The sequence below is a fragment of the Lepidochelys kempii genome, chromosome 27, assembly GCF_965140265.1.
Source record: "Lepidochelys kempii isolate rLepKem1 chromosome 27, rLepKem1.hap2, whole genome shotgun sequence".
In the NCBI taxonomy this organism is placed as follows: domain Eukaryota; kingdom Metazoa; phylum Chordata; order Testudines; family Cheloniidae; genus Lepidochelys; species Lepidochelys kempii.
The window spans coordinates 13,979,148-14,006,466 of NC_133282.1; the positions used below are offsets into that span (position 1 = coordinate 13,979,148).

The window sequence follows — 27,319 nt, forward strand, 5'->3', positions numbered from 1 at the left end:
AGGGCTCTCTGAAGTTCCCCGCCACCCTCTCTGGTCCTGATTAACCTAAATAACATTTCACCATCTGCAAATCTTGCTGCCTCGCGGCTTACCCCCCTTTCCAGATCATTAATAAATACAGCGCACTTGCGGTTTTTCCAAAGCCCTTATTATCCGAACCCTGTTCTTGGGCCCCGTGCCGTTACTCCTGCCCTTTCGATCGCGTGTCCCCCACGCTATTCAGACAATGGGGCATACACTGTGTATTAAACAACGCGGGACCTTGCACAGAACAGCTTAGCCACGTCGTGCTTCAGTTTCTTTAGATCTCCCCTATGAGCCTAGTGACTTGCTGCTTTTTAAATGATCAATTTGCCGTCTCTTCTGCCACTCCACTTCCAAGACTCTCTCTTTTTTTATTACCAGGGAAGAGCAAATCCGGGGTAGGGATCTCCAAAGCCTCCTCGACCGAGTAGCAAAAACTGACACAAATAAACCATTGAGCTTCTCAGCAATGTCCTTATCTTCCTTGATTGCTCTCATTAACTACTGATATCCAGCGGGCGCACCAGTTCTTTCAGCAGTAGAGCTCCACAGGAGGAAATAGTTGGTGGCCCCAGTTTCTGCATGAGGATGTCTGCACTGCAATCAGAAGGTGTAATTTACAGCAGGCATAGGCGTATCCAACATACCTTTTGATCAAGTTAGCTCACTAAAACGTGCAGAGTAGCTGTGGAGGCCCGGGCGGGACTGTGTTCGAGCAGCTAGCCTGTGCCAGCACCACCCATGCCACCGAGGTTACACTGCTATTTTTAGCAAGCTGGTGTGGTCAAAGCGCGGCCGGTACCCCTATATGTTCTGCAATCCCACGTATAGACCCTCCGACTTCTTACAGCGTGGAACGTGGTATGTTTCAGTCCCAAATCTCCTTCCCACCCCCACAACATATTGGGAAAATAATAAACCTGTTCTTGTCTGAAGAGGGAAGTACGCTGAATTTGGCCATCACTGTATTCAAACCTCTTTGTCAGTGATTTACTTATAATGATCTGTAGGATCACTAATATTTTAGTTAATAATCTGAGCAATTTCCACCCCCCAAGAAGTTCCATCCTCCTGGAATACGTTTTGTGTCTTTTTCTCCAAAATTGAGTGGCTTTGTGCTCCACCAGAGAGACCCAACAAGTCTGGGGTGCGTCCCGTCCCCTGGTACTGAGTTACTCTGGGCTTCACAGGATTGTCTGCCTTTTAGTTCCCTTAAAAAATATTTTTGCACTCATTCCATTTTTTGCTGCCCCCTGCCGTCTGCCATCCGCTGTTGACTTTGTGATGAGATTCTGCCTGCTGATACTTCCTTTGCTTCGGTTCATAACCGCTGGGTCCTGTGTTTTATACAAGCTTAAATAACCCAACCGCTCCTGCTCTTTCTATTCCCTTCACAATCTTTGCCCTGCCACTAAGTTCCCCCTTTAATATTTTTCCAAAGGATACAGACCTACTTTCTTCCAGCCTTTCTCCTGAAGTTCCCCAAGTCCCCGAGTCATTCTGTTTGTTCCCCGCTGCATCATTACCCATCTCTGTAATGTCCTTTCTCATATTTAAGTGATCAAATCTGGGCACAGATCTCCAGATGTGCCCTTACCATTCAATCCCTTAGACCATATTAGGAACATTTCCTGCAACATGTGCTCAATATTTTCTATTTATGCTTCACAGGCCTGATTCCCCGCCCTGTCACTCCAGTGATTTCCCTTCGGTGGTCGAATGAGACCCCTTAGCTTCTCGTTTTACTGGAGGTTTTTTTACGCATATTGGGCCACAGAACTTGGGAGCTCTCAGTATCCCAGTATCTTGATCTACCCCTTTAGAACGCTCTCCTGCCTCACCCTCCATCAGGGAAGTGAAGCTGCTCAGTTCTGTTGTCTCTGCTACTGATTTGCTGAATGATCTTGGGCGAGTCATTTCCTCCCCTTCTCTCTGCCTCAACTTCCCTGGTTGTAAAGTGGGCGTAACGGTACTGCCTCAGACGAAAGTAGCTACATGTTATCTCCTCTTCCTGGCCATGAGAACTCTCTCTATTTTTATATAGACCACAGTATGAGGCTTAATTTTTAGGCTTCCCAGGCCTTTGAGGGTTTGTCTACACTATAGGGTAAACCTGGGGTTCGAACTCAGGCTCAAGCCCAACCCCCCTTCAGGCTACACATGCATCATGTTAACCGGGGTCCCAGCACCGCATAGGGATGGAGAGTCCACGCTTGAACCAGGCCGGCACCAAGGGTTCAAGCCCTATTGCTTTGCGGTGTAGACGCAGCCCCTCTAGACTCGTGCTCTGGGAGTCCTCCAGAAGTATCCCACAGGCTGACAAGTTTTGCCACACTGCCCCACAAATAAAGGGCTGGAGTGGCCACACAGCGGGAGGACATTAGGAAGTCTGGAATATGGGAGGTTGGACTCGGGCCTATATAATGCAGTGTGGACGCTGGAGCCCTAGGTTGGGATCCAGCGTTCAGCCATTCCTAACCTGGGGTTACAAGCGCGTGTAGACGCTCAAGCCCTAGGCTAACAAGCCCAGACTCTGCCAACTCGTGTTCTACTCCCCCTGGGCTGCTGCTGCAGTGTAACCAGACCCTCAGGCTGCATGTTACGTCTACCCTTCACGCTGGGGGGGGGGCAGGGGTGATGCCAAAAAATAGTGTAGCCATGGCAGCAGGAAGGGCAAGCAACCCTGACGGCGTGCCTGTCCGAGACGCTAGGCACGGACCCGGGCTGCTAGCTCCTCCCACTGCGGCTACTCTCTGTTTAAACAACACGCCGAGCTGGAAGTGTAGATACTCCTTAGAATGTGAGCGTCTCCCTCAGCTGCTTAGTCCAGCGAGAATAAGAGTCCACAGCATTGAGAGAAAGTCCTTTAGCTCAGGTGGACTGGTAGGAGCCTGCTCTGCTCCTCTGTATTCACTGGCTGTGGAGGTGACCGCAGGGGCAGCATAGAATCATAGAAGATTAGGGTTGGAAGGGACCTCAGGAGGTCATCTAGTCCAACCCCCTGCTCAAAGCAGGACCAACACCAACTAGGAGGGAGGTGTCAGTGTTGGTTGATTAGAGGTGGTAGGTTTGGACTTATTCCTGGAGGTTTCATCACATGTCATAATCTTTAAATAAAGGTGAATCTTTAATTCCTGGAGACTCCAGGACAATCCAGAAGGGTTGGCAACCTTAGAAGGGGAGCCCTGAACAATGAAGTGAAACCTCCAGCTTGGTTTCTTGAATCAAGCCGCTTGTCCCCTTCCCCAGCAGCCTCCTCCCAGCGGGGCTGTGTAGATATCTGGCGTTACTTCATGATACTCTTCTTCCACTGCCCTGAGCTTGAACCAGCCGCAGCTCCCGTGCTTGGGGCTCTGGGCTAGACCGGGGGCCGGTGTCACCTTTTCTTACTGAAACAGATTTTTGAGGGCAAATGGCTTTTTGAGCAGAATGAAAACTTACCTGGAAAACGTTCCGAGAGGTAGAAACTTTCTGGTTTTGCACCGGTAATAACGTCTTAGCTTTTGATTAAAAGGGGAATGTTGGGGGGAAACCATTCGATTTGCAGTTCAGATTTTAGTCAATATTTTTGGGCTTAAGTATCGGGAGGTAGCCATGTTAGTCTGTATCCACAAAAACAACGAGGAGCCCGGTGGCACCTTAAAGATGAACAGGTTTATTCGGGCATCAGCTTTTGTGGGTAAAAAAACCCACTTCTTCAGATGCCGCATGAGAAGTAGGGTTTTTACCCATGAAAGCTTATGCCCAAAAAATCTGTTCGTCTTTAAGGTGCCACCGGACTCCTCGTTATTTTGGGGCTTGTCTTTTCAAAAACCTTTTTGATTTAAAAAAAATGGTTTTGAACCCACTTCTTTTTCTTTCCATTTTTAATGTAACTGGAAAAGGTCACCTTTTTTTAAGATACAAAATTTTCAAAATTTCCTACAAGAAATAATGGAACTCTTCCATCTGTTCTCATTGGGGCCCACTGCTGAATGGGTTCCTAGTGGCCACTAGAAACCAATCCCCCTGGGAAATGGGGGAACCCTCTGGTAATTGTCCGCTGTTCTTAACCCCTCTCTCTAGGCCTTCGCACGAGAGATTATGCAAACTACTACCAAGGCATGTGGGACTGCAGCAGCAACCAGCCCGATGAGCTGTCTTTTCAGCGTGGGGATATCATCTACATCCTGAGCAAGGTAGGGAACGGTTGCACCGTTCCAAAGCTAGGAGGATTCTTGGCCTCTGAGCTTAATGGGCCAGATGTGGAAGTGGCGTCGGTGTCTAGGTGTTTACATGCCCCCGCCCCAGCACTGCAATATCTGAATGCCCGGCAGCAGGAAGACAGCATGAGCAGCAATGTGAAATGATTGCAGCCCAGCGTTCTCCTGTGCCTTATAGCCTGGAGAATGAGTCATGGAAGGACTTGGCCTGACATCTGGAAGGGAGCCCAGGTCCTTGCTGGCTGGCAGCACAAAGAGAGATTGATGTGTCCAGGTTTCTCTAGTGGCTCAGGGCACTGTGACTTGCTAAGAGCTTATGGGACTGAATCCAGGATAGAGTCAGACCCGGATGGTGCTTCCTGGCCAACAGTATTCTGCAATACCCTGAGAAAGCAGGAGGGTGGGCATGCATAATAATGCTCCTTTGCCCTTCTGTAGTGCCTCCCGTCTGCACATGGCAGACACGAGTGAATTAAACCTCACAATCCCCCTCTGAAGTAGGTCAGTATCATCATCCCCGTTTCACAGGTGGGGAATCTGAGGCACGGAGCATGGTCGTTTCCTCAGCAAGTCAGTAGCACGTCTGGGAATGGAACCCAGGAGTCCCGGCTTCCAGTCCTGTGCTCTAATCACCGGACAACTTTCCCTCCCACGGCTGGGAGGCGAGCCCAGTGCTGACTCCCCGCCCCTCCCCCATTGGCTCTTACTGTTCTGTAATGCTTCCTCCCCAGTCCCAAGCATAAGCGCATGGTATTTAAAATGCCCCCAGGCAAGATGTTTCTCCGTAATGGAGTCTGTGTGTGGTGTTTCTCTGGCATTACAGGGGTAATTGAGTTGCTCAGCCAGGTGTGACCGGGCCTTTCGTTGTCAGGAGCATGCAGGTAAATAAATGAACTCTGTGCACTGTGCTGAACGTGCCCGTGGGGGGAGGGGGACGGGGACGGAGTCAGGATCCTCAGCCAGGCTCCTGTCTAAGGGGGGCCGGGGAGCGGGGTTGCAAGCGACCTCTCTTGTTCTCTCTGTTCAGAAGAGGCCAGGAAGTGGCCGCGGGGCGGGCACCAGCTGCGGCTATGCCTGGTCTGGTTCACAGTGACATTGGAGCGTGTGAAGAGCGTGGCTCTGTCACTCTCTGCCGAACAGCTTAAGGGGCATTATGTTTGTACAGCGCCTAGCACGATGATTTGGCCACAGGGGGTCACTCACGACTCAGGCAGGCTGTTCCCAGCCCCTTCCCTGGATCTCGCATCACTCAAGCACCAGTTTCCCGGCAGAGTTAAGTGTTGTCGCTTCCAAAAGGCTCCCTCGACCAGGGATGAGAACATCCTCTCTTGGCTCTGCCGACAGGTTGCCGTACTGGCTCAGGGGGCCTTCCCCGTTGGACCTGTATGGGTCGGCAGGTGTTTTTTGGTCCAAATGCCCAGCACGTGCGTCTATCCCGGGAGGGCTGGAAGCCGGGCGTGTTCAGGTTCTGCTGAACCGAGCCCCTGCATCCCTTCGGTGAAATCTGCAGGGGCTCAGCACCTCTGAAAATCTGGCCCCCTGTGACTAATGGGGCAAAACCCAGATGTGCCAGTCTTTGTTCCAGTTCCCTTGGTGCTGTTCATCGGGCCAAGCCGGGTCAGAAAGGGAGACACTGCTCAAGGGCTGTGTTTGCATGACCGGGAAAACCCCCTCTTCCAAGGGGAATCCTGAACTCGTGTCACATGATGCTACTGGACCCTTCCTGTGGGCCCGATTCTGGAAGGAGCTGGGCTCGGCCTGCCAGCTCCCACTGGGAGTTGTGGGTGCTCAGCACTTCGTGGGAGTCAGGCCCTTTGGGAGCACAGTCCCATGGATCAGACTCGGTCTCTTCTCTGGAATACAGTTCACTTCAGGAAGAGGGCACCCCCTGGCCCCGTTCCCAAGCTTTGCTTTCTTGAAAGATTCCCCCAGGCTGCAGGTCTGGATTAGTGTGGGGCCTCGGCCAGGGCTTGGCCCATTTTATTTTTTTGAATAGTTACGCCGGCTGTGTTCTTTTTATAGGGAGGTGCAGCCTGAGCACAGGAACTCCTGCTTCCATCTCCTGTCTGCCACTGATTCCCTCTGTGGGCCCTCGGCCAAGCCATCCTGCTCTCTAAGTCTCACTCTATCCTTCTGTAAAATGGGAATGCCCATTGCCTATTGCTGGGCAGCTGTGAGAGGGGGTGGACTAATCAGTACATGTTAAGTTCTCTAAAGGGTACGAGCACTGCTCAGTCCAGGATGGTTATCCAAGCAAAGGATCTGAATTGCCCCAGTATTGACAACTGGATATTTCCTATGGTGGAAATGTGAGTGATCTGATACCCCGGTGATGGGCGTGGTATAAGAAGCAGAATAGAATGCAGCAGAGTAGATGAGGGCAGCTCCGTGCGGGAGTCGCTGGCTGCTTGTTTCTCCCTCTCATTGCCACAAGAACTGGCTGCGCAGAACCTCGTCTGGTCTGATCTCATATGGAGCCCTAACTCTGAGCCAAAGGAATTCACCCAAGGTCTCGCCCTGGTGAGCATAAGGACCCAATGGAACACCAAGATCCTACAGGAACCTATAGAGTTCCCTTCTTAGCTCTTCCCCTGCTTTTGAGAACCCCATTCAGCTGCTGGACCATTTCAGCCTTCCGCTTCTAGGAGGCCTTGGTTTTAACAGGACAAGCTGAAGGCTTTAATTGCACCGCAGGCTGCTCTGTGCTGGGTCTGAGGGTGAGCGGCCCAGTTGTTTCTTTCTGGCAGCAATTCTTGGCCCTTTCCATCCAGGGCTCTCAACGCACTTTCCGGAAGAGGTCCACTCACTTCATTTCCCCACCCTTTTGCAGACGAGCCAGCAAGCGGAAGCGACTTGCCCACGGTCGTGTTGGGCGCGCAAGCCAGACGGCCAGATTTTTGACCTCGCCTAGACCCCGGGGTGCGTGGGGAACGACGCCACTGAAATCGGTGGAGTTACACCGGTGTAAAACCCTCCGTGAGAGAGTCAGGACCCTGACTCTCAGCTTGGCGTTCTGCCTCCCAGCCTCTCGTCTGTGGACTCTGTTTGGGAATCGGCCTCTGCTGCCCTCCCTCACCCCCCCACTTCCCTCACCCCAGCGCAGGGAATGCAGCTTGGAACCACGGCAGGGTTTGAACTCTCTTCAGTGGCTCCAGATTGTGACTCTTCCTCTGACTTCCTCACACGTAACCGATGGGTCCTGAGAGTCTCCCTCTCGTAAATTACTTCGCACGACGGACACTCGTGACCACAGCAGAATGTGGGTCGGAATGAAGCAGGGGGAGGGCGGGGAAAGAAAAGGTGTTTCAAGAGCCTGTTCATTCAGCTGCATTTTAATTTCCTTTTCAATCTTGTCCCAATTAATTCCCCAGAATTAATCTCATCGAAGCAAACTCGGCAGCGTCGTGGCTGCCGTTTTAGCGGTGCGGTCGCTCTGTCTGAACATGAAATAGTAGCTAATATAAAAATCCATCTGGTGCGTTTGAAACACATGCTGGCTGCTGCTCAGGTCCTGTCTGACATTTCCAGCTTCGACAGTGGGAGGACAGTGATTTGGGGGTGAGCGGGCAATCAGGATTCAGCAACCCAGCATGCTCAAGGAGTGATTCCAACCTTAGCTCTGGGGCGCAGGGCACCGGGGCGGAAATGCTCTGATCAAGTTTCCAGGAGGGGATGTAGAAACAGGGTCCCCACGGAGCACACGCACAGAGGGGTAGCATCATCTAGGGGTTAGGGCAAGAGACTGTAAATCAGGGAATCGGGATTATATTCCTTGCTCTGGCAAGTGACTCGCTGGGTGTCCCTGGGCAAGTCACTTTGCCTTTCTGTGCCTTCGTTTCGGGATCTGTGAATTGGGGCTGTTGCTACCTACTCGCCTTCCAGCAGGGGTGGTGAGGCTTGATTCATTAACATGTGCAAGGTGCTTTGAGATCCTTGGTTGGAAGGCACTAAAGGGGGTGAGGGGCATTGCTATTATTGTGTTTTCTCTGCTTCCGACCACAGGTCTAATTGTCTGTATAGTCTGTCGTGGCTGTAAGTAACCTGAAGCAACCAGGTGAGCCGCTAAACAGATCAGTGTGTCAGGTCCCTTCCCTCTGAATCCAGGAGAAGCATGTGCACCCCTGACAGAGGAAATGGGCAGCGGCCCTGCCAGAGGCCCCTGGCATGGGGCAGGGAAGCCGGGCCTTCTCTCTGCAGATCCGGGTTCTGCCGAGCTCCAGCTGGTGTGCTTGGCATGAGTGCCGCAGTCCCAGCCTGCCCCTTGGGAGTGGAAGGAGTCCAGCAGCAGTGCACCGGTACCTGCTAATCCCCAGGACGGGCGTAGCCTGCAGGCGTCCGGCGTGCATTGCCTGATCTGCAACATGATGGCACCGGCATGGTTCGACAAGCACCGGGCCTTTTCGCTGCCGGCACCGGTACTAACGCAGGCTGTCTTATTGGTACCGCAGGCCAGAGATTTGTTGCTCCAGTTCTGGCACCGGGAGTGCCGCGGGGGCCTTCACCGGACTGCCAGTGCTGTGACTGTTGCCAGGGCTGGTCCCGTTACCGCTTGGAACCACTCTGGGCCTGTACCGAGCCTCCAGCGTCGCTCGGGCCCTGGGGCATCCCGGTGCCATTGTGCAGCACGTCTGGGCCGCGTGACGGGCTAGCAAAGCGAGGTTCCGCTTCCCTTCCCTTTTCCCGGCAGCTAAAGGACGCCGGCCCCCTCTCCCCCGGGCCGGGTGATTTGTACGTTATGATAATTATTTGAGCGCTGTGAGACTTCCTATTTTAAGTGGACTTAGTTGGATGTGACACGCAGCCCATAAAACCGGAGAAGTTAATTCTCTCAATTGCTTGAAATGAAAGTGTATTTGGGGGGGAGAATGTTTTTATTCCTTGGACCCTGGAGCGAAAGGAGGAGTTTGGTGACATCTAGTGGCCCTTTTTGTCACTCTCCAACAACTGTACTTGGTGGGGGTGGGGGTGCAGGGGGGGTCTGAGTGGCACAATGAACCTGGTTGCTGCTTGTCAAATAGCTATTATCCACCTCTGACCTAACCGGAGGGGAATGGTATCTGCAAATCTCTCCCCCACCCCACCCCCACATATTTATTATGGGCTGGGAGGGGGAAGCGGAAAACCGCCCCCGGTCCTGTGTTAACAAGCCGCCGTGCGCCGTGCTGTGATGACGGAGGGCTGTGATGGCGATGAAGGGGTTTCGCGCCCATTAATAACCCCGATGGGAGGCTATCGAGTGAGGAGGGATGGGGACGGGATTTGGGGTCAGCTGGAAGGCAACGGTCATACACCGGTCAAATTCAGGCGAGGGCTATTCCTTCTCCCCCCCTTCCCCCCCCCGACAGGAACCAATCGTCTAGAACAAACCCCTGGCAGCCTCATTCCTCCCAGGTAATTTTTATAAATGAGGGGACACCCATTCCAGAAGAGGACAAAAGCCAGGCAGCACAATGACACATCCATGATGCCCCCGCTGCCCAGCGGCCATTTATTATAAACCCAGAAAGAAAGAAAAAGAATAAACCCCGACGTTTCCACTCGGGACACTCTAGCCAAACCCCGCTGCATGGGTCCTCCATCAACACCCCACCTATTCTGGAGCCTAAGCTAGGGTCCCGATAGCAGGGCTTTGTCTTAGATAGGCAATATTACCTCCCCATTTCGATGTTTTTTCCCCCCTACCCAGAGCAGGTATTGGAATAGAGCTAGAGTCTGCTCTCGATTGCTGTGGAGGTGCTCCGGATTTACACCAGCGTCCGTGTAGAGCAGACAGAGCAGGATCTGGCCTTTACTCTGGTCTACATTGGTGTAGGTTAGATGAGAGCATGTTCTTTGCGGTGAGTTCACCCTGCTGCCCCCGGGAGCAAAATGTTCCTCCTTTCCGTGGAGGATCATGTGTGTCGCTGGGAGCAGAAATTCATCCCCGATCTTGGGGTTCCCCTGATAGAAGTGAGATCGGAGTGTGTTCTTTGCTGTGCATTTACGCCGCTGATCAAAATCACAAACACACACACCAGCCTCCCTTTAAGTCTGAACATGACCATTTTCCAGGAGCGTACCAAAGAATTTACCCAGAACTGTGCAAACTTTAGCAGCGCTCTTGGGTTCATCTTCTGAACCACCAGTGCATTTTCAAACTCCGGCTTTTTTTTTTCCTTTTAATATTCAGACCATTTATTTTGTGCTGAATTTTCTAACAAATGCTGTTAAAGACTTCGTCTTTGACAGAGGTAATAATAAATTCACTGTTTAAAGACAGTAGCTTAATTCCTTACACACTCCAATACTGCACAGAATAAACTATATTCATCACTGAGTAATTTTTTACCACATAAATCTTTAAAACTAACCGTTGTAGGCTGTTGAGGCTGAAATATTGTGAATTTATTAGATATGACCATGTAGTATTGGATTCAGAGGTTTCCATTCGAATATATTACAGAGGAAATTTGTGTCTTTAAGTGTGACAATCCTTCTATTTTCTGAAGCCAGCATTATAACCGGCAGCTTCTCCCGAGTCAACTCTGCCTTTATTTGACAGAGATTTAATAATAAACCTTTTGCTAATCTGCCAAAGAGGGTGGGGGTGACATTTCATTCAGATGCCCTGTTTAAAATGTGTGGCAAAAAAAGCTTTTGTTTCTAATCTAACAAATGTCCACCGATTCCTGGTTTTATTTCTTAAAAGGAGGACGACATTTTATCTGGGGTTGCCAAGATGGAAAAATATTCAAGCAGGGTGTCATTTTCAGAACCATCTTTCTTTGACAATAACTTTTACATGACTTGGCTGTCTTTTTTTTCTTTTTTTAACTCCTGTGAGAGTTGGTTTGTTGTTCTGTTCTGTTGGTTCATCAGCAATAAGTTGGACAATGGAAAAATTTAATGTGAAATCCAAATTACACACACACAAAAATAGATCATAAACACTAAAACTTACACTGATTTGTCCAATATGCAAGGGAGGGAAACCTCCTTTTGCAGGGTCACAAAACTTATTTGTAAATTTCTTTTCTTAATTGTAGCCTGTTGAGCTTCTGTATTTAAAACTACATTGTTGTTTCCTCTGATAGTGTAAAATATCAGTGGAAATCTGTTTGTTAGAGAGAGAGATAATTATAAAACCATATCCCGGTTCATGAGGCGCGGGTAACATTTAAGCCAATTGATGTGGTAACATTTAAAGCAGTTATATTGCAAAATGTCACGTATGGTCTAGTTTCATTAGAGAGAAGTTAATAGATTGATGGCATTGAAACTCCCATTCCTGGGAATAAAATAAGTTTGCCTTTGCCATAACTCCTCTCCGTCCATGGCCCAAAAAACTCAATCAGCTCTGCTCCCCTTGATCACAAATGAAATTTCCAAAAACTTCTCCTGCACGGAGCCAGTAACAAATCAACAGTTTAAAAATTAAAAGCTGGCTATTAACTACTAAACAAAAGAGGCAAAAAAATCCCATGGCCATCAGTATAATTGTTCAGACGAGCCCAGGTTGAAAGATAAGAATAAACACACACAATTAATACTCAGCATAGCCCACTTATGATCAAAAGAATTCTCTCCTCTGTCTGAGAATGCTTGTAAACCATGAGTATTTCAGAGTCAGCTTCTATAGTGTGTTTTCCCCCTTTTTTTTTTCCACACTGCTCCATCTGTAAATGAACAAACATCTTGATTTTATAGCCCTTTGCTTTGTAAAACTGAGAAATGGAGGGGTGGGGGGATACACTGGATGCCTAAATAAGACTTTAATTCCAAATTCATTTACGCTATAGCGATGAAGTTGTCACAAACCATAATGCAGTATTTAATTAAAATAACAGAAGTGTATCTAGATATGTCCTGGGGTAGCTATCACCAAATTATAGCCTGTGCCATCCGTATTGTATTTATGAAACAGCAGCTTCGAAGGTGCAGCTGAGCTGATACAGAAGAGTAAACATTTAAACCATTGTTCTCACAAAAGCTGCCTTTTTCTTTTCTTGCCTTAGTTCCCCCTTGCACTTTTCCCCTTTTCTGATTCCTCACTAGTTCACCAAGATCATCTTTATTTCAACTGTCTGTGTGTGTGTGTGCGGGGGGTGTTTTCCCAGTGTTTTTGATCCCCTAACTCCTGGTCTTCAACTATTGACCTCCAAACTCCTGTCGCTCTGAAATCCCCTCCCGTCTGTTGTCATGGAAAGAGTTGTGAGCCCGGTGTCAGAACAGAAAATCTCAGGCAGAACTTGGATGTGGGATTCCAAGAGGGTAGGAAACGAATACATTTTTAAAGTCACTTTCACGCGCGTGTTTTTGTCTCATCTCCTACAGATGCATAAAGTGCACAGACTTGGCAGAATTCAAGTTTTCCTTTTTATTTTTAAATGATTTTGACAGATAATAGCGATGTTTCTTTTTAAGCATTGGTTTCCATTTTGGTCGGGGGGGGGTTCCCCAATTTTCACAGTTACAGGAAATTCTGGGGGAGGTCCTCTGGTTATTTAACGACCGTAGATGTTGAGATTAAAAAAGTAAAAGCTTTATAACCATTAACACTCTAATTGTCAAGATCAGACATCCAAAAAGACAAAGTAAATAGCCTTGAATCAAACTCTAATATGTTCTCATTCAGCACTTTTTGTATATTTTGTTGATCATCTGTGGAGCAATTTTTTTCCATCGGATTGTGTGTGTACAGTGAAATTCACATTTACCAACATTTACGACTAATAATCTAATCCTTCCAACCCTGACTGCGAACAGTATCTCCTACGCACTGCTCTCTAACTGTATGTGTGCGCACATACACACTTGACAAACATCTCTCTTTTCCACAACAACACAGTTTCTGGAGTCCCGTTCACCTCCTTGTCTGCAAAATGATGTTTAGTTTAAGTTTATTCCCAAATTAAAAGGAAATAAACAGCAATCATAAAATGACCCTGGGAATTAAGGGAAATGTTCCCATTTGTTACTGGTCTTTGTACTTTTCAACTGCTCAAACCATATGTGAATAAAACAGGGGCCTTTTCAAGTTCCTGAAAGCTAAACTTCTAGACTCTATTCCCCCTGTAGCATCACTTCTGTCTCATTCAGTTTGCCAGCCCCCAGCTTCCTTTGTAAATTCTCCATCCCTCTCCCTTCTAGGATCAGTAATTACAGGTAGTGCCTTATCTCCTCCTCTTTTTTCCACACAGTCTTATAAGATCATCAGAAGAGTTATGAACGAAACAGAAATAATTGCAGTGACCTTTTGAAAGGAAGTGGCCCTGGGGGTTACTGTATAAAGATATTTTGATAGCACTGATCTTCTAATGGGTGCTCTCTCTTTTTTTTTTTTCCCCTCCCCTTTCCTTTTTTCAGCCGGGGGAATCTGAAATAAATGGCTCCTTTTACACAAACACACACACACACACACAGAGCATCATTTCAAGCCCTCTTCACAGGTCACGCACAAAGTTTAACTCTGGTGACTGCTAATTTTCATCAGGCCCCCATGTTTGGGACTTTCAAGCTGAATCTAATTGGCGGCAGAACACATTGAGAAAATCGAGCGTGCCGTAAAGCAAATAAAAATCTCTCCCTTTATTATTTTTATTTTCCCTCATGGGGAGGGGAGAATAGAAGGGGGGCGGGGGGAAGGTGGAAGGGGAACCAGCCGCTCCTGCCTCTCTGCCCTCACAACTTTGCCATTAAAGTTACACCTACAGCTAAGAAGTTTGGCCGTGAAAAATGGTCATTTTGTTTCCCCTGCTCAAAGCACGTTATTAAAATGCTAATTTAAAAGAAAAAGGAGTTAAATATCTAGCAATGGTGCCGTCTAATTGCAGCCATAATGAGCTCTCTAAATGTGAGTGCCCCTGACACACGGAGCATAAACAGCCAGCAAACAGATCATTAGTACCCGCGTTCATTTATTCTGGCGACCTTACTATGACCCCACCGAGGGTAGGGTAAAGAGCAGGTGGATCCGGCTGTGACACCCCCCTCGGGGGATCCAGGAAATGAAGCTATAAGCAGCTGCCATGGCAACACCTATGTGTGCAGATGATGTAACACACCGGCAGGCTGGGGGCCACCACAATTGGGACGCCTTGTCCACCCCGCGCCCCTCCTTTGCCAGCGAACGAGCCTGAGCGTTCAATTCTTCCGGTCTTTTCACGCGCAGAGTTGCTCAAAGGGAGCCCGATTGTTTGGGGGTTTTTTTTCTTCCCCCAGCTGGAGGCAGGTTTGGGGGGGCCTAGCGCAGAACGGGACCTCGTGTGCACACGCGTGGCCCCAGCTCCACGAGCCAGGGGTGCCAAGCACTTCCAGCAGATGTTGAGCACCCCCAGTTTCACCCCCTTTTCAGAGGGAGGCCAGGCCCTCCCCCCCCGGTGAGGGGCCCTAAGCGTGCAGGGGCTGAGCATCCTCTCGGCTTTGGTGGGATGTCAAAGGAGCTAGGCACCTCTCAGGATCAGGCCCCGAGCCAGCCCCTGCAACCAGCTGCCCCCCACCTGATATGGAAGTGATGGGTGTAAAAAAAAGTAATAATAAAAAAATGTCGACTGTCTCACATTTAGTCTCTCTTCTGCTGTACACTGTGCATGCATTATGTAGATAAACCTCAGCTCCCCCCCCCCAGCCATGGGGATCATTCAAGTTTTACAAAACAGGGGAAACTGAGGCACGTAACACTGTGCCGTAGCTGGGCGTGGAACCCAGGTGTCCTGACTCTCAGCTATAACCACCCGACCCTGCTTCCTCTCAGCACCTGGGATGGTACCCGAGAGCCCTGACTCCCAGTCCCCTGTGCTTTTCCCGGCTCTAGGAGGACGTTCTCTGCCAAAGGGCTCAGTCCTGTGGTCGCGGGCGGAACCCACTGTGGATTGGGCCTGCAGGCCAGCCGAATAAAAGCCGTGCCTGAATGAGAGCGGCTGGGCAGGAGATTAATAAAAACAATTCTTCGGAAATGATTTTCCTCCATTCCAGCCTGTTTGGTTCTAAACAGTCTCACTAATCACCTTCACTTTTTCCAAGGGGCATGGAAAGACTGTCCCTGGAAATTATTTTGAAATAAAAAATAGCCCAAGCAACACCCTGTCTCTCCCCCCCCCCATACCCCTGTTCTTCGGGGGGGCTCCCCCCAACCCAGTGCACTTTAGATGAACCTGTGATATTGTAGCAATGGCCCTTGAAGTGCAGTGGGGAGGTGATTTAGGAGAATATTAAAGGCGATGTGGAGATTCGAAGGCGTCTCTCTCAGGGAGAGCTGGAGAAATACGCAGCACAGATGGGCTGAGCAGATTAAACATTTCCGTCACATTGTTTCCAAATTGTGTTGCTGTGCCTGAGGGTTGGTACTGCGGTCAAAGCGCGGCAGAATGGTGCAAAGCTGTGAGCTGCATGCTTTATGGAATAAATATTAATACTGCAGTTTCACATGATCTCACAATCCCATCATCTTGGAAATGGGGCAGCCGGGGTGGTCTCCAAATTCAGCACTCCCCCCCCCCTTCCTTTTTTCTCTTGCAAATGAAAGTACCTCTCCCTCCCTCTGCTTCGGTGTGCACCTCCTGCCTCAATTACAGAGCTGCTTTGCAAGTCTTTCCTGCAGCTGTCTGTCTGTCTGATCTAGCTGGGTTCCTACACGGTACCTCGTGTCGTGCTATCCATGGGCCTCCTAAAATAGCCCTCGCTTGCCGATCCGGAGTACATCTGCACCTGTGTAAACGCAGAGTAGCTCCTTTGCCTTCCATGGAGTCGCTCTGGATTGACACCACTGTAACTGGGAGCAGAGTTTTAACCTGGCAGACGACACCCCCTGTGGCTTGCATACGCAGAAAGACCACGGGCCCATCTGATTCACAGTCAGGCAATGTCCTTGGGCCTTGTGCACCCATCTTTATCTCTGGGCCAAATTCATCTGTGGTGCAAGTCCAGGGCCCGGGCCAGGGATGAACTGAGCTTATTGTCGCAGGCCATCGAAATGGAGGGCATTGCACAGATGATTTTTTTAAGTTCCCTGCAAAATCCTGACCTCCTCCTGCAGGCAAAGCTCCCGGGGGGGGGCAGTCATCGGGAGTAAGCATGTTCTTGCACATCACAGGCCTGGGCAGTGGCCAATCCCTTCCTAAATTCTTCTGGTGCTGTCCAGCATGAACTGGGCTAAGCCCATTCACCCCAAATGGCAGCTTTGCCCAAGTGGGGATTGCAGCATTTCATTTGACGCCCTCCCTTGCTACCTCCCATATTTCCTACGCTCCGACCGGCCATCACTTTGCTTTTCCCATCCGCGTGTGTTCTTGGGCCTGTCCACCTCCCGCCTGCAGGAATTCATTTAACCAGTTCCTGGCAAGAGCAAATAAATAATGGTTGGGGGGGGTCAAATTTAATCATTCATTTTTATTGTGCTTTATCTGAAGAAAGGTTGAATAATAAACAAGAAGGGGGGGGAGGAGAAAAGGATGGTTTGCTGGGCGCCAAAGTAACGGGGAAGCCGCCTCCCGGTTTAGCACAGCACCGAGCCTTTGACCAGTCCCCTCTTCCTCTGAGGAGATATCTGATAAAAGTCCCCCATGCTGGGAAAACATAAGTGAGCGCTTTCTAAATAAACAGTGTCTCTGAGCAGTTACTGGGCATCTTCCGCTGGCTTCAAGTTTTGAATTCCCTGAGGGGGAAGGTAAATTTTAAATTTCAGAGCTAGCTTCTGCTCCGAGCCAGTTTTCTAGATAAACAGATATATAGCTGACCTGGTATAAAATTCCCTGTGTCAGCTGACCCTCTAATAGCACAAGGCATGCCTCACCTATGAACGAGGATCCTCCATTTGACTAACAATAATGTATGACACACACACACGCTGATAATGGGGCCGAGCAATCATAAACCGATAAGTCCCTGATTGATTGGCTTTTCCTTGGGCATCCATCAAAGCATCATTGATCTTCTGTGCGAAGGGGGGCTGATTGATTGTGTTCCTGAAGGAGGCACGGGTTGTTTACGAGGCCGGGCAGAAAGCACGTGGATGTCGGCCGGGGCCAGAGGCCGGGGTGAGGAGTAAATATTGCCGGCTCCACTTTCGGTAGAAGGAAAGGAAAGGAAACGCGTGTATTTCGGGGACGGCGGGGGGACGCTTACTCTGGAGGAGCAGATGCTGTCTTTGCAGCCATGTTAATATCACGTTAGCGTTCCCCCGACGACCCTAGGAGGGGAGCCGCCCAAAGATGCAGCCCCAGTTTCAGGGTCCAAGCAACGGGCTCGTGGCTAAAAGCACCGGCCTGAGAGACAGGAGATGAAGGGTACCGTTCCCCGCCTGTCAAAGAGGGACAACAGCTCTGCCATTCTCCAGCAACTCTTTCTTGCTACGTATCCATGCGGCACCCAGCATCACAGAGCTGTCCTCTCGCCATACAAATAAGAAGTTCTCCTTCCACGCCGGAAGCAGAAGATCCCTCCAGGAGTGGAACCGGATGTGTGGGGAAGCCCCTGGCTCAGTGAATCTGGAGGATTCATTGGCCTCTTGCCCCCGCCTGGTTCTAGGGCCCTGTAGGGTGGGGCTGGGGACCCATTAGCATGAGACCGGGAATTAAATTAACATTGGAGGCTGGGAAACCCCAACAGGTCTTGGCCTGAACTTTCAAAGGCCAAGGCCAGCTCCTTAGCTGCCATCAGTCGCCGTAGCCCCATTGAAGTCAACAAGACTACGCCGATTTACAGCTGCTGAGAATCTGGCCCGGCCATCTCATCTGTGCCCAGGACAGGGATGGTCATTCCAGGTCATGGCTGAGCTGCCTTGCAAGAGATCACACAAATAGGAAGCAGCGGGGGTGGCTGGAAATTAAAATGCGGCAATCATGTAGCAGGGGGGCTCCAATCACTTTTTTCCAGGCTTATGAGGAGCAACCTGCTGCTTCCCTCCCCCGACACCTACTGGCAGGGCATTTGCAGCCCCATGGAGGGATTCAAGGCCCTGTGACCGGCGGATCGCTAAGGAGGGCCGTGATGTTTGCGCGGCCATAAATGGCAACAGGGAAACCACCGGAGGCTGATTCAAGCTGTGAAATATCCCGTGCTGGTGGCCGTGACGTGTTTTCGGTTATAGAATTGGCTGCTCCTTTTACAGGGGGAAGGGGATTGTTTGTTCTCCCCTTGCTGATGGAGATTAGCAGCATCAATCCTTTTACGGCCCAGTGCGCAAACCTGCCGGCTGCCGGTTATTGGAACGAGCGTCTGTTTCAGGGGCGCTCGTCACCGCCGGTCGCAGGCAGGAAATGCAGAGAGCTCCAGGGCCGGTGGAGTGGGCCGTCCTGCTGGGAGCGGATCTCTGAGTTTGAGGGAGGAAGTCTCAGGGCTGAGAGCAGAACTGGGGCCTCCTGGCGTGCCGAACAGGTGCTTTTTGTTATCTGTGTGCACCGAGCGTCGTCCTGCAAGGGGTTGGTGGCAGTGTATCCTCTTGCCCTGGGATGAATCAGAAGGGACATGTAAATCAGCGGGGTTAAACAGGTGCGAGTAAGAGGAGGATTGGGGCGAGGAGGGGGAGGATGTTGACTCCCTGGCTTGTAAAGCAACCTGGGCTCAGTTGCTGACTGTGACCGTGTCACTTCCTCGTCCGTTGCCTCAGTGGCCGCACCTGTACAATGGGGCTACATGAGGCTATGCAAAGTGCCTGGAGATCCTCCGGCCAGGTGCACAGTGGTGTTGAACCGCAGGTGTGTATCGCCCTGCAGGGAGTGTGCGTGTCAGACCCCATCTCAGCAGCTCCAGGTGCCTGTTCACCACCTCCTCAAAGCAACGAACGTCCAGATGATTGTCTCAGCTAAGTTCTTCCCCCCTCTCCCCCCACCGAATCTGCGCAAGCACAGAGCACGCAGGCCCTGCTGGAAGTTGATGAGGTAGATTCCAGGGAAACAGTCCTCCATCGCTCTCTTCCCTTGCCCCAGAAAAACCCAGCTGCTCAGCACCCCCTAAATCCAGGCGTCAGCATCTTAGTAAATTAGCACCTCCAGACGAGAGCAGGGTTCACTCGGTGCCGGGCTTTGGCTTGCTGTGCCAATGCACTCCTCGTTTTAATAGTTTAATAAAAATTAGCATAATTAACAAACATCTGTATGATCCAGAGTGGTGCAATTTGGCACTTGGAAACGAGGACTTAAACATTATTGCTGGGAGTTTAATGTTGTTTTAATTCTTTTTGGCACTGTGCAGTGGAATAAACGTTTGGTGCCGATAGTTCTCGACTGGCTCTCATTTGCATTTTCCTCCCTTTGATTATGAGCAATTGCAAGCTCCCCGGCAATTCATCAAAGCAGAAATTATTTTAAAATACCTCGTGGTGTCCGGGCTGAGGCGTAGCTGCGGTGGGCAGAGGAGGGATGGGGCGGGGAGGGTTGGATTGCTCCATTCATGCGTTGGACGGCTCTCTGACCAACCGCCCACCCCTTCCAGCCAAAGGTCTCCTGGGTGGGTTAGTTTCCTCCTGCTGCGAGTGCAGATCCCGTTCATTTCCGCACTAAGGCAGCTGATCATCCAAAGCTTTTTTTGCTCCTCTTTTGCCGCAGGATTTTCCTTCCTGTTTTGAGAGGGTCGCAATGCGGCCAGGGAGGGTCTTTCATCGCTCTGGAACCTGGCAGGTCTGCTTGGCTCAAAGGTTCTGCAGCGTCTGCTGCCACACGGCACCCTGGTGAGCACATCGCTTGCGGAAACCAGCCACCCTGCCAGGTGTTTGCTCCTGTCTCGCACTCGCAGCTGGGAAGCTGGTTAGCCTGCGGTTGGGGAGGCCGTAGGAGGGCTGGGTTCTATCTCTCACCCTCTCTAACTTAACATGTGCCCCTACCCCCAACCACGGTCCGTCTGTGCCTCAGTTTCCCCATCTGTAAAATAGAGACGTAATTCATGCTGTGCAGGGGATCAGCACCTGGGCTCTAAGCCTCCGTGCCTCAGCACCCAAACCAACCGCTAGCCAAAGGGTTTAGGAGGAAACGTCCCGTGTGAAAATTCATCCCACGTGGAAACAACCCGCTGCAGAATTTGCTGCACCTGCTTCTGAAACAGCTGGGGCTGGTGGCTGTCGGTGAAAGCATACCGGGCGAGCTGGGCCATGGGTGAGATCCTCTGCGTCTATGCACTGCTTAAATCCTGCCTACACCCTGAAAAGGGGGCTTAAGTGGAATTTCGGGGGTGCCTAGAACTTGTGCTCAGAGGCCCTGACTTTCTGATTTGCCGGGGGGGGGTAGCTTGACCCCTGCTCCGCCCCAGGCCCCACCCTCACTCCACCCCTAACCCCCAAGGCCCCACCCCCTCCTCTTCCCACCCCATTCTGCCCCCTCCCCTGAGCACGCCCTGCCCTCACTCCGCCCCCCTCCCTCGTGCACACCGCTGAACAGATGATCCTCAGTGGGCGGGAGGTGCAGGGGGGGAGGGGGAGGAGCTGATCAGCAGGGCACCCGCGGAGTCCGTGCCTATGCTTGGGCTGCCCCTCTGTGCAAGGTTGAGCGTCACCCTCCTGTTTGCAAAGTGCTGTGAGATGCTTGCCTGGAGAGCCCTCCCTCGCTCTACGGTATTATTCGTCTCTTCTTGATGTATTTCATGCTTCAGGGCTCCAGCCAGTCACCTGTCGGGGTCAGGAAGGATTTCCTCCCTCCCCGTCTAATTTTTTGGGGGGAACGGAGGGGTGGTTCTGTCTCCTTCCTCTGAAGCATCACAGATTGCCCACAGCTGAATGTGGGACACTGGAGGGGGGGGCAGGGCTCTGGGTTGGCGCCGAGCGTTCCCTCTCTGAGGTGCTTGGCTGGTGGGTCTTGCTTGGATGCTCAGGGTCGAACTGATCACCATAGGTGGGGCTGGGAAAGAGTTTTCCCCCAGGTCAGATTGGTAGGGATCTTGTGGGGGGAGGGGAGGGTTGCCTTCCTCTGTAGCATATGGGTGTGGGTCACTTGCCAGGATTATCTGGGCCCATCTCACTATTCGGTGCCCTACCAACAGTGGCTCCTCGGTCTCTCCTGTTCTCTGCCTGTGGCACGCGAGAGTTTAGACTCCTGAGGACTTTTAATACTTTGGTCTAATTCTGGTTGCTGGCCTTAGTGATACATGTGTAAATTAGGCTGTAAAGGATTTGCCTAAGGAGTCTGTGGCAGTCAGGAATGGAACCCAGGCTGTCTGCCTAGTGATTTAACGGTGACCCCCATCCTCTCTATCTAAGATCCTAGAATCGTAGGACTGGAAGGGACCTCGAGACGTCTTCTGGTTCAGTCCGCTGCACTCAAGGCAGGATTAAGTTATCTCGTCCAGGATGTCCAAGATGGGCCCTTTCTTGCTTTGTTTTCTCAGGAATACAACATGTATGGCTGGTGGATCGGCGAACTGAACAGCGAGGTGGGGATCGTCCCAAAGGAATACCTCACAGCCGCCTACGAACTGGAGGAAAGATGATCCTACAGGTAAGAGGCATGCTGCTTTGTGATTTAACTCTTCTCACTTCTTCAGAGATCGCTCCCCCACCCCAGCCCTCGCTGATAACAAAACTGTCTTGCCAGGAGGTCTGAGATGTCTGTCCAGAGGCTGGGGCTGGGACAGTCCTGGGGTATGTTTTTAATCTTTTGTGAAGATCGACATGGAGAAACCTGGGAGGATTTTGCCTTTGGCTCCATCTTCTGGTCTTCACCTTACACTGGAGCTAATGAGGCAGGAAAACCATCCTGGCGATTCAAAGACAAGGTAGCGTGGGGTGGGAGGAATTAGCCGTTGACGTTCAAGGAGTGAGGGCGGCCGGTTCAAGCCCAGGACTGGGGAATCAAGGATTCTGCATTCCACTCCCAGCTTTTCTGTGACCGTGGGCAGGTGTCTGAAGTGAGTCCAGCTGTGACCACGAGCCAGGGGCTTTGCAATGGAAATGTCCCTGACTTTTTTCAAGTGCTTTGAGATCCCTGGATGAAGCACAGAAAAGGGTTGTTACCTTCGGGTCAGATGGAGCCAACAGCAACTCAGAAGATTTTGTTCCCAGAAAACATTGTCTCTTGGTGGTAGTCATAACAGTACTTAGCAGAGCATTGGCTACAGATCACTTTTCACACAAAGATCTCAAAGCCTTGTAGAGAGGTGGGGAAACTGAGGCAGAGAGCTGGGCGATCACACTCCGAGTTAGCTGCAGAGCTGGGAGTAGAACCCAGGAGTCCTGACTCCCAATCACCTGCGCTAACCAGTGGCCCACACCGCCTCTTGCTGAATCAACTGGTGTCACCTCATCCCATGCTGTGAGTCGCTGTGCGTGCATCACGCAGCTTGCTTGTGCCATGGTCACGCCCTTTTTCATCTTCTCCTTGCCAATATTCACTCCTGTATCTCTTTCCTCCTAGACCCCCTGGTGCCTCTCTCCCCGACATACTGGACAGCAGCCCCCAGCTCGGTGTCCTCTCCCCTGCTGCCCCTCGGGCACCTATGGAAACCTTCTCCACCTCCACGTGAAGAGACTCATGTCCCAGCACCCACGTCGCTGCTGATGTTTCACAGAGCCCCCCGTTCGCCCCTGAGCCCGTTATCGAGCTAATGTGCCCCCCCACTCCAGATTCCATATGATCGGCCTCATTTCCCACTTGATTCTGAATGACATTTGTATGTGGCTCTTACCCCAGCTGGCGAGACGCCTGAGCAGTCGGCCAACGCAGGGGCCAGTTTTGTTTTCTTTTGTGAGCCGGGGGTGGGGAAAGACCCAAAATAAAGGATTCTCTTTTCGTTCTCACAGTTTCTGGCAGCATCTCAGCTTCCCTGTAGGCTCAGTCCCTGGCTCACTCTGTGGCTAGATTCGGCGATCAGGGAGGAGAGACGGGCGTGTGCCAGGAGAGGACACGACACTGGAACTGGCCTTCCCTCTCCGGCCCTGGTAGACCCCAGCGCAATAAACCAATTCTGCCCATGACCAGCCTCTTCCGATAGGAGCTCCATCAGCTCCTGTGTGGGGCTGGGAGGACAGGTTCTCTGTGCTTCCCCTATCTCTGGGGAGCAACAGAGAACTTCATCCTCCAGGACGGTCCAGCCCAGAAGTCGGATGGGTTGGTACCTTTCCATCAACGTGGGGCAGGGGGGAGGAAAGAGAGAGGCTGTGTCCCCCATGTGCCACTAGGTGGTGGTAGCTAACTGTTGGCCGCAGCATCGGGCCAAAGGGAAAAAAGCCATCAGCCTTCCTGAAATTACCTCCCACATCATAGCACATGGCCAGTGTGTTGATTCTCCCGAGCCAGCTACCATTGCTGGCAGGACTGGCCCTTTTAAGTGTAGTCTTGTCCGTATTCAGCCCACCTCTTACATGGGTGCTCGGACTTAAGCAGGTGTTTTAAGGGCCTTCCCGATTCAGGGGCTCAGTTTCTCCAGGAGAGGCTCCACGAGTTGGCTACACACCTTTGAGGACTAGGGCCAATTAGAGATAGAGCCACGCTGCGACTCGGTGGTGGATTGCCAGTGCTCTCAAAAGCACAGGGAGGAGGGCTGGATCGGGGACAGCTGGTTCTCATTTGTCTCTAACTCCTTTGGCATTTCAAGGCCTCTGATTCCAGCCCTTGCTGCTGGCAGGTAGCAGGCTGAGCTCATTGCCCTCCCTGGCTGCACGGAGGGAAGGATTTCCCTGCTGCAGGAAGGGGCTGGGGGTAAACCTGCCCCCTGCCCCGTTGCTAGCTCATAGCAAAGCACCTGGAAGCCTTTCCTGCCCCCCTGCTGTTGGACGCGGAGCAGGGAAGAGCCTTGACAGCTCTAATTAGTTTTGCTGCTCCACTGGCAAGGGTGCCAAGATGGCTCACCTGCGAGCGATGCACGGCCGCATGGCGGGGGGAGGGAAGCAGCCGCGGCTGGGCAAGAGGAAGGGACTCGGAGCTGTCAGATGTCCCCCCACCCCTCATTCCTGGCTGGGCTCCGTGTAGCTCATGGTGCAGATGGCAGCTTTTGCAACGTGGAAGGCCAAACACCGCTCCTGCTGCAATGTGCAAGGCCAAACACCAGCCCCTTTGTAAGCTGGAGGCATGATCTGTGCCCTGCCTCCCGTCGTTGGCCCTCCAAACCGGGCAGCCCGCCAGGTCTCCCGCCAGCCCTCGGCTCAGACATGCAGGGGAGAGGGATGCGTTTGTGGCTCAAACCCAGGAGAGCTGGGTCTGGAGTAACTCCCCGGCTGCTGCATGGTCCTGTTGGACTCGGCAAAGCTGGGAATGAGCGATGGATAAGAGGGGGGCTACTGATCAGCAGTAGCTAGCAAGAGTCCAAAAATTGGCAGCCAACTCGAGAAATGGCTTAATCGGAGGCTACTGGGGCTGAAATGCTCCGAGCAAGTTAGCAGGAGCAGGTGTAAAGGCTGGCAGAGTGGGGCTCTGTAGGCAAGGGCCTGTGAGCCCAGAGCCCCAGGTTCTGTTCCTTGCTCTACCAAGACATACTGTGTCCTTGGCCAAGTTACTTAAGCCCAGATCAAAGGTATTTAGGAACCTATCTCCTGTTGGAATCAATGGGAGTTAGGCCCCTTTAAGAATCTGGATCTCTCGGGGTCCTGGCTATAAGGTGAGCGTTCCTGCCTTGCGCAGAGGTTGGTGGGTCTTTTTTTTTTTTTTTTTAAGATCACCCAGAGGTTCCTTGCCATTGACTGATCTCTCCTGGGTTGTTTGCAACGCACTTTGGGCTCCTCAGCAGCGAACGCAGGGCGAAGACCCTCTCGGGAGACGCTAACGTGCTCTCTCCACTGCAGAAAGGGCGGGAGGAGACAGCGGGGGGACACTGAGCCAGGCTTTAGCATCTGCCTGTTCCTGATCACCCGCCCTATGATCCCCTGGAAACTACGCGCCCTTCAGAGACCAGGTAGATGTGGGGCCACGGCCAGCTGGGGGTTGAGATCCGGGGGGGGTGCACGGGGCTGTTTCCAAGCCGGGCCCTGACTTAGAGCCCAGTGCAAGGACAGAGGGCAGGTGGCTCAACCATCCCTACTTCGGCCCCCAGCAATGCATAAGGCAGCCCTGCCGGCTTCCCTAACTTATGCCATTCCAAGCGCGCCAGGGCAGGGACCCGCTTTTTGTTCGGCGTCCTGCTGCATGTCTGGGGCCGGTAGATGCTACAGTAATGTAAATAATATTAATATGGGTCCTTATGGCAGCTGGGGTGCGGGAACGCCCCTGCCATGCCCCCTCCTGCTCCTGGGAAGATGGAGCTGCACCCAAGTGGTTAAGGTGATTGGAAGGGTTGGCCTTAAGGCACCGGCTGGCCTGTCCTCATCCCGTGATATTTAGATTTTTGCAGTAAACAGCAGGAGATCTCCCATCCTGTCCATACAGCCAGTTTTCTGCTCCTGTGTCAGGGGGAGCATAGCCAAGCTGGGAAAGACCTGGTGGGACAATCCCGGCCCACTGCGAGGCAAAGAGCTAGTCGCTCGCTGGAGGGTGCGATGGAGGATGAATTTGTCGCTGCACCTGAATTTGGAGTTGGGGATTTGTTGTCTGGGCAGAGAGCCACATTGCACCAAAGCGCCATGCCCAGGAGGCAGAGCCCACTCCGGCCCTGCCTAGGCCAGAAATCTGGGCAGCTTTCTTCGGTCTTTTAGCAGCTCAAGGAGGCCAGGGAGCTGGTTCCTGTGGGCTAGGGAAAGAGGCACCTGGCCGGGTTATTACCAGGACTGGAGCTCATCCCTCTGCTGGGATCCAATTGTAATTACAGTAATTTTCTAAGCGTGCTCTGCACAATGAGTGTTTAATCAGGGCCTGACTGCCTGCATCTCCCAGCTCTCATCACTCACTGGGAGGGCTCTTAAAGAGACAGGTCCCCCCCCCACCCCCACCCCTTCAGCCGGTTGAACAGCTGTCCTGTAATTGGTAGACATATTTGAGCCTCCTGGCATGCAGCAGGGTGCAGCGATTCTGCTGCAGTGCTGGCCTCTCTCCCCGCTGGCAGGAGTCTGCATGATGCTCTAACGGGGAGGCTGCAGCGCGGCAGGGCCCCAGAGGCTGGGAGGGGTGCAGGGGGTGGGGGAATTGGGCCTGCTGGTGGCAGCCAGGTGAGCTGATGCTTGGCTTGGTAGCTGGTTTCCTTTGAAAAACACTCACCCTAGCCTCTGCCGCTGGAGGCTGAGAAGACATGGGCCTGGGTCTGCCGGCAGCCCAGAACAGTCACTCTGAGGAAGGTGTGCACGGCCTCATTCAGCTCAGTGGGGTGTTGACTCCGAAGCCTAAGGGCAACTACTTTACATTTTTATCACACTTTCACTGCTGATCCAAGCAAACACGTGGGCAGAGCTGCGCCTGTGGGTTGAGCAGGAGTGGTTATCGCTCCTCCCATCCCCTGCAGTGGGGTTATGAGAGGGCACCTGCCCCACGGAGCACCTACGGCATGCAGCAGTTCTGATTCCAGCGGTGACACATCCGCTAAGCAGCTGGTGGCAGCAGAAGGCCTAACTCAGCCCTGCCCACAGTGAAGGGTGGGCTCTGGGGGGCAGGGGTTGGCCCTGAACGCTGGGTGCTTCCCACTCGCTGGAGAGCAGGGAGAGAGACCTCTTCTCTTATATTACAAGAGACCTTTGTTGAGGGCAAGGGGGACTTTATCTGCTGTGCACTCTGGGTATCTGCTCTCTGGAGACGGGGGGACGGGAGGCCCTGCTCCCTCCATCTCCAGCTAGGGTCACCAGACAGCTAGTGTGAAAATTGGGACGGGGGTTGGGGGTTAATAGGACCCTATATAAGAAAAAGACCCACAAAGCAGGACTGTCCCTATAAACTTGGGACATCTGGTCACCCTATCTCCAGCAGTGGGCGGGATGGGAGCCAGCAACGTTCTCAGCGCTCAGTCCCGGGGCTGGTGATTCCTCTGTACAGCAGGGGGTTGGCGTGAGGCAGCAGCAGCTTCCCAGGGGGCAGGTTCAACGCCAGCACCGGAGCAGGCAGGTGGCTTAGCACGGTGGAGGTAGCTGGCTCCGGCCTGTAATTCCGATCAGTCAGTGCCAGGCGCCGGGGGCTCCTCCCTCTCTCAATTTGAGCTGGCTGGCTGGTACATGTGCTACAATTTGTTTGCACAGACTTGAGAGACAGCCAGGCCTCCTTCGGGGAGCTGGAAAGGATGAGCCTGGATTGCTTCCAGCGCTTGGATTGCTTCCAGGCAGAGAGGCTGGGGTGATGCCAGGC

The 27,319-nt window shown here is 52.0% G+C and overlaps 1 protein-coding gene across 2 annotated transcripts in view; it reads left to right on the forward strand.

Annotated features, from left to right (window-relative positions):
- SKAP1 (src kinase associated phosphoprotein 1) overlaps nucleotides 1-22,920 on the forward strand; it is a 227,146-nt gene extending 204,226 nt beyond the window's left edge. For both annotated transcript variants that reach the window (XM_073325920.1, XM_073325921.1), the window contains 3 exons: nucleotides 4,090-4,202; nucleotides 21,516-21,625; nucleotides 22,541-22,920. In XM_073325920.1, coding sequence (XP_073182021.1) covers nucleotides 4,090-4,202; nucleotides 21,516-21,617 — 215 coding nt within the window. In that variant the 3' untranslated portion in view covers nucleotides 21,618-21,625; nucleotides 22,541-22,920. The remainder of the gene's footprint in view (nucleotides 1-4,089; nucleotides 4,203-21,515; nucleotides 21,626-22,540) is intronic.
- Nucleotides 22,921-27,319: the final 4,399 nt, after the last annotated feature.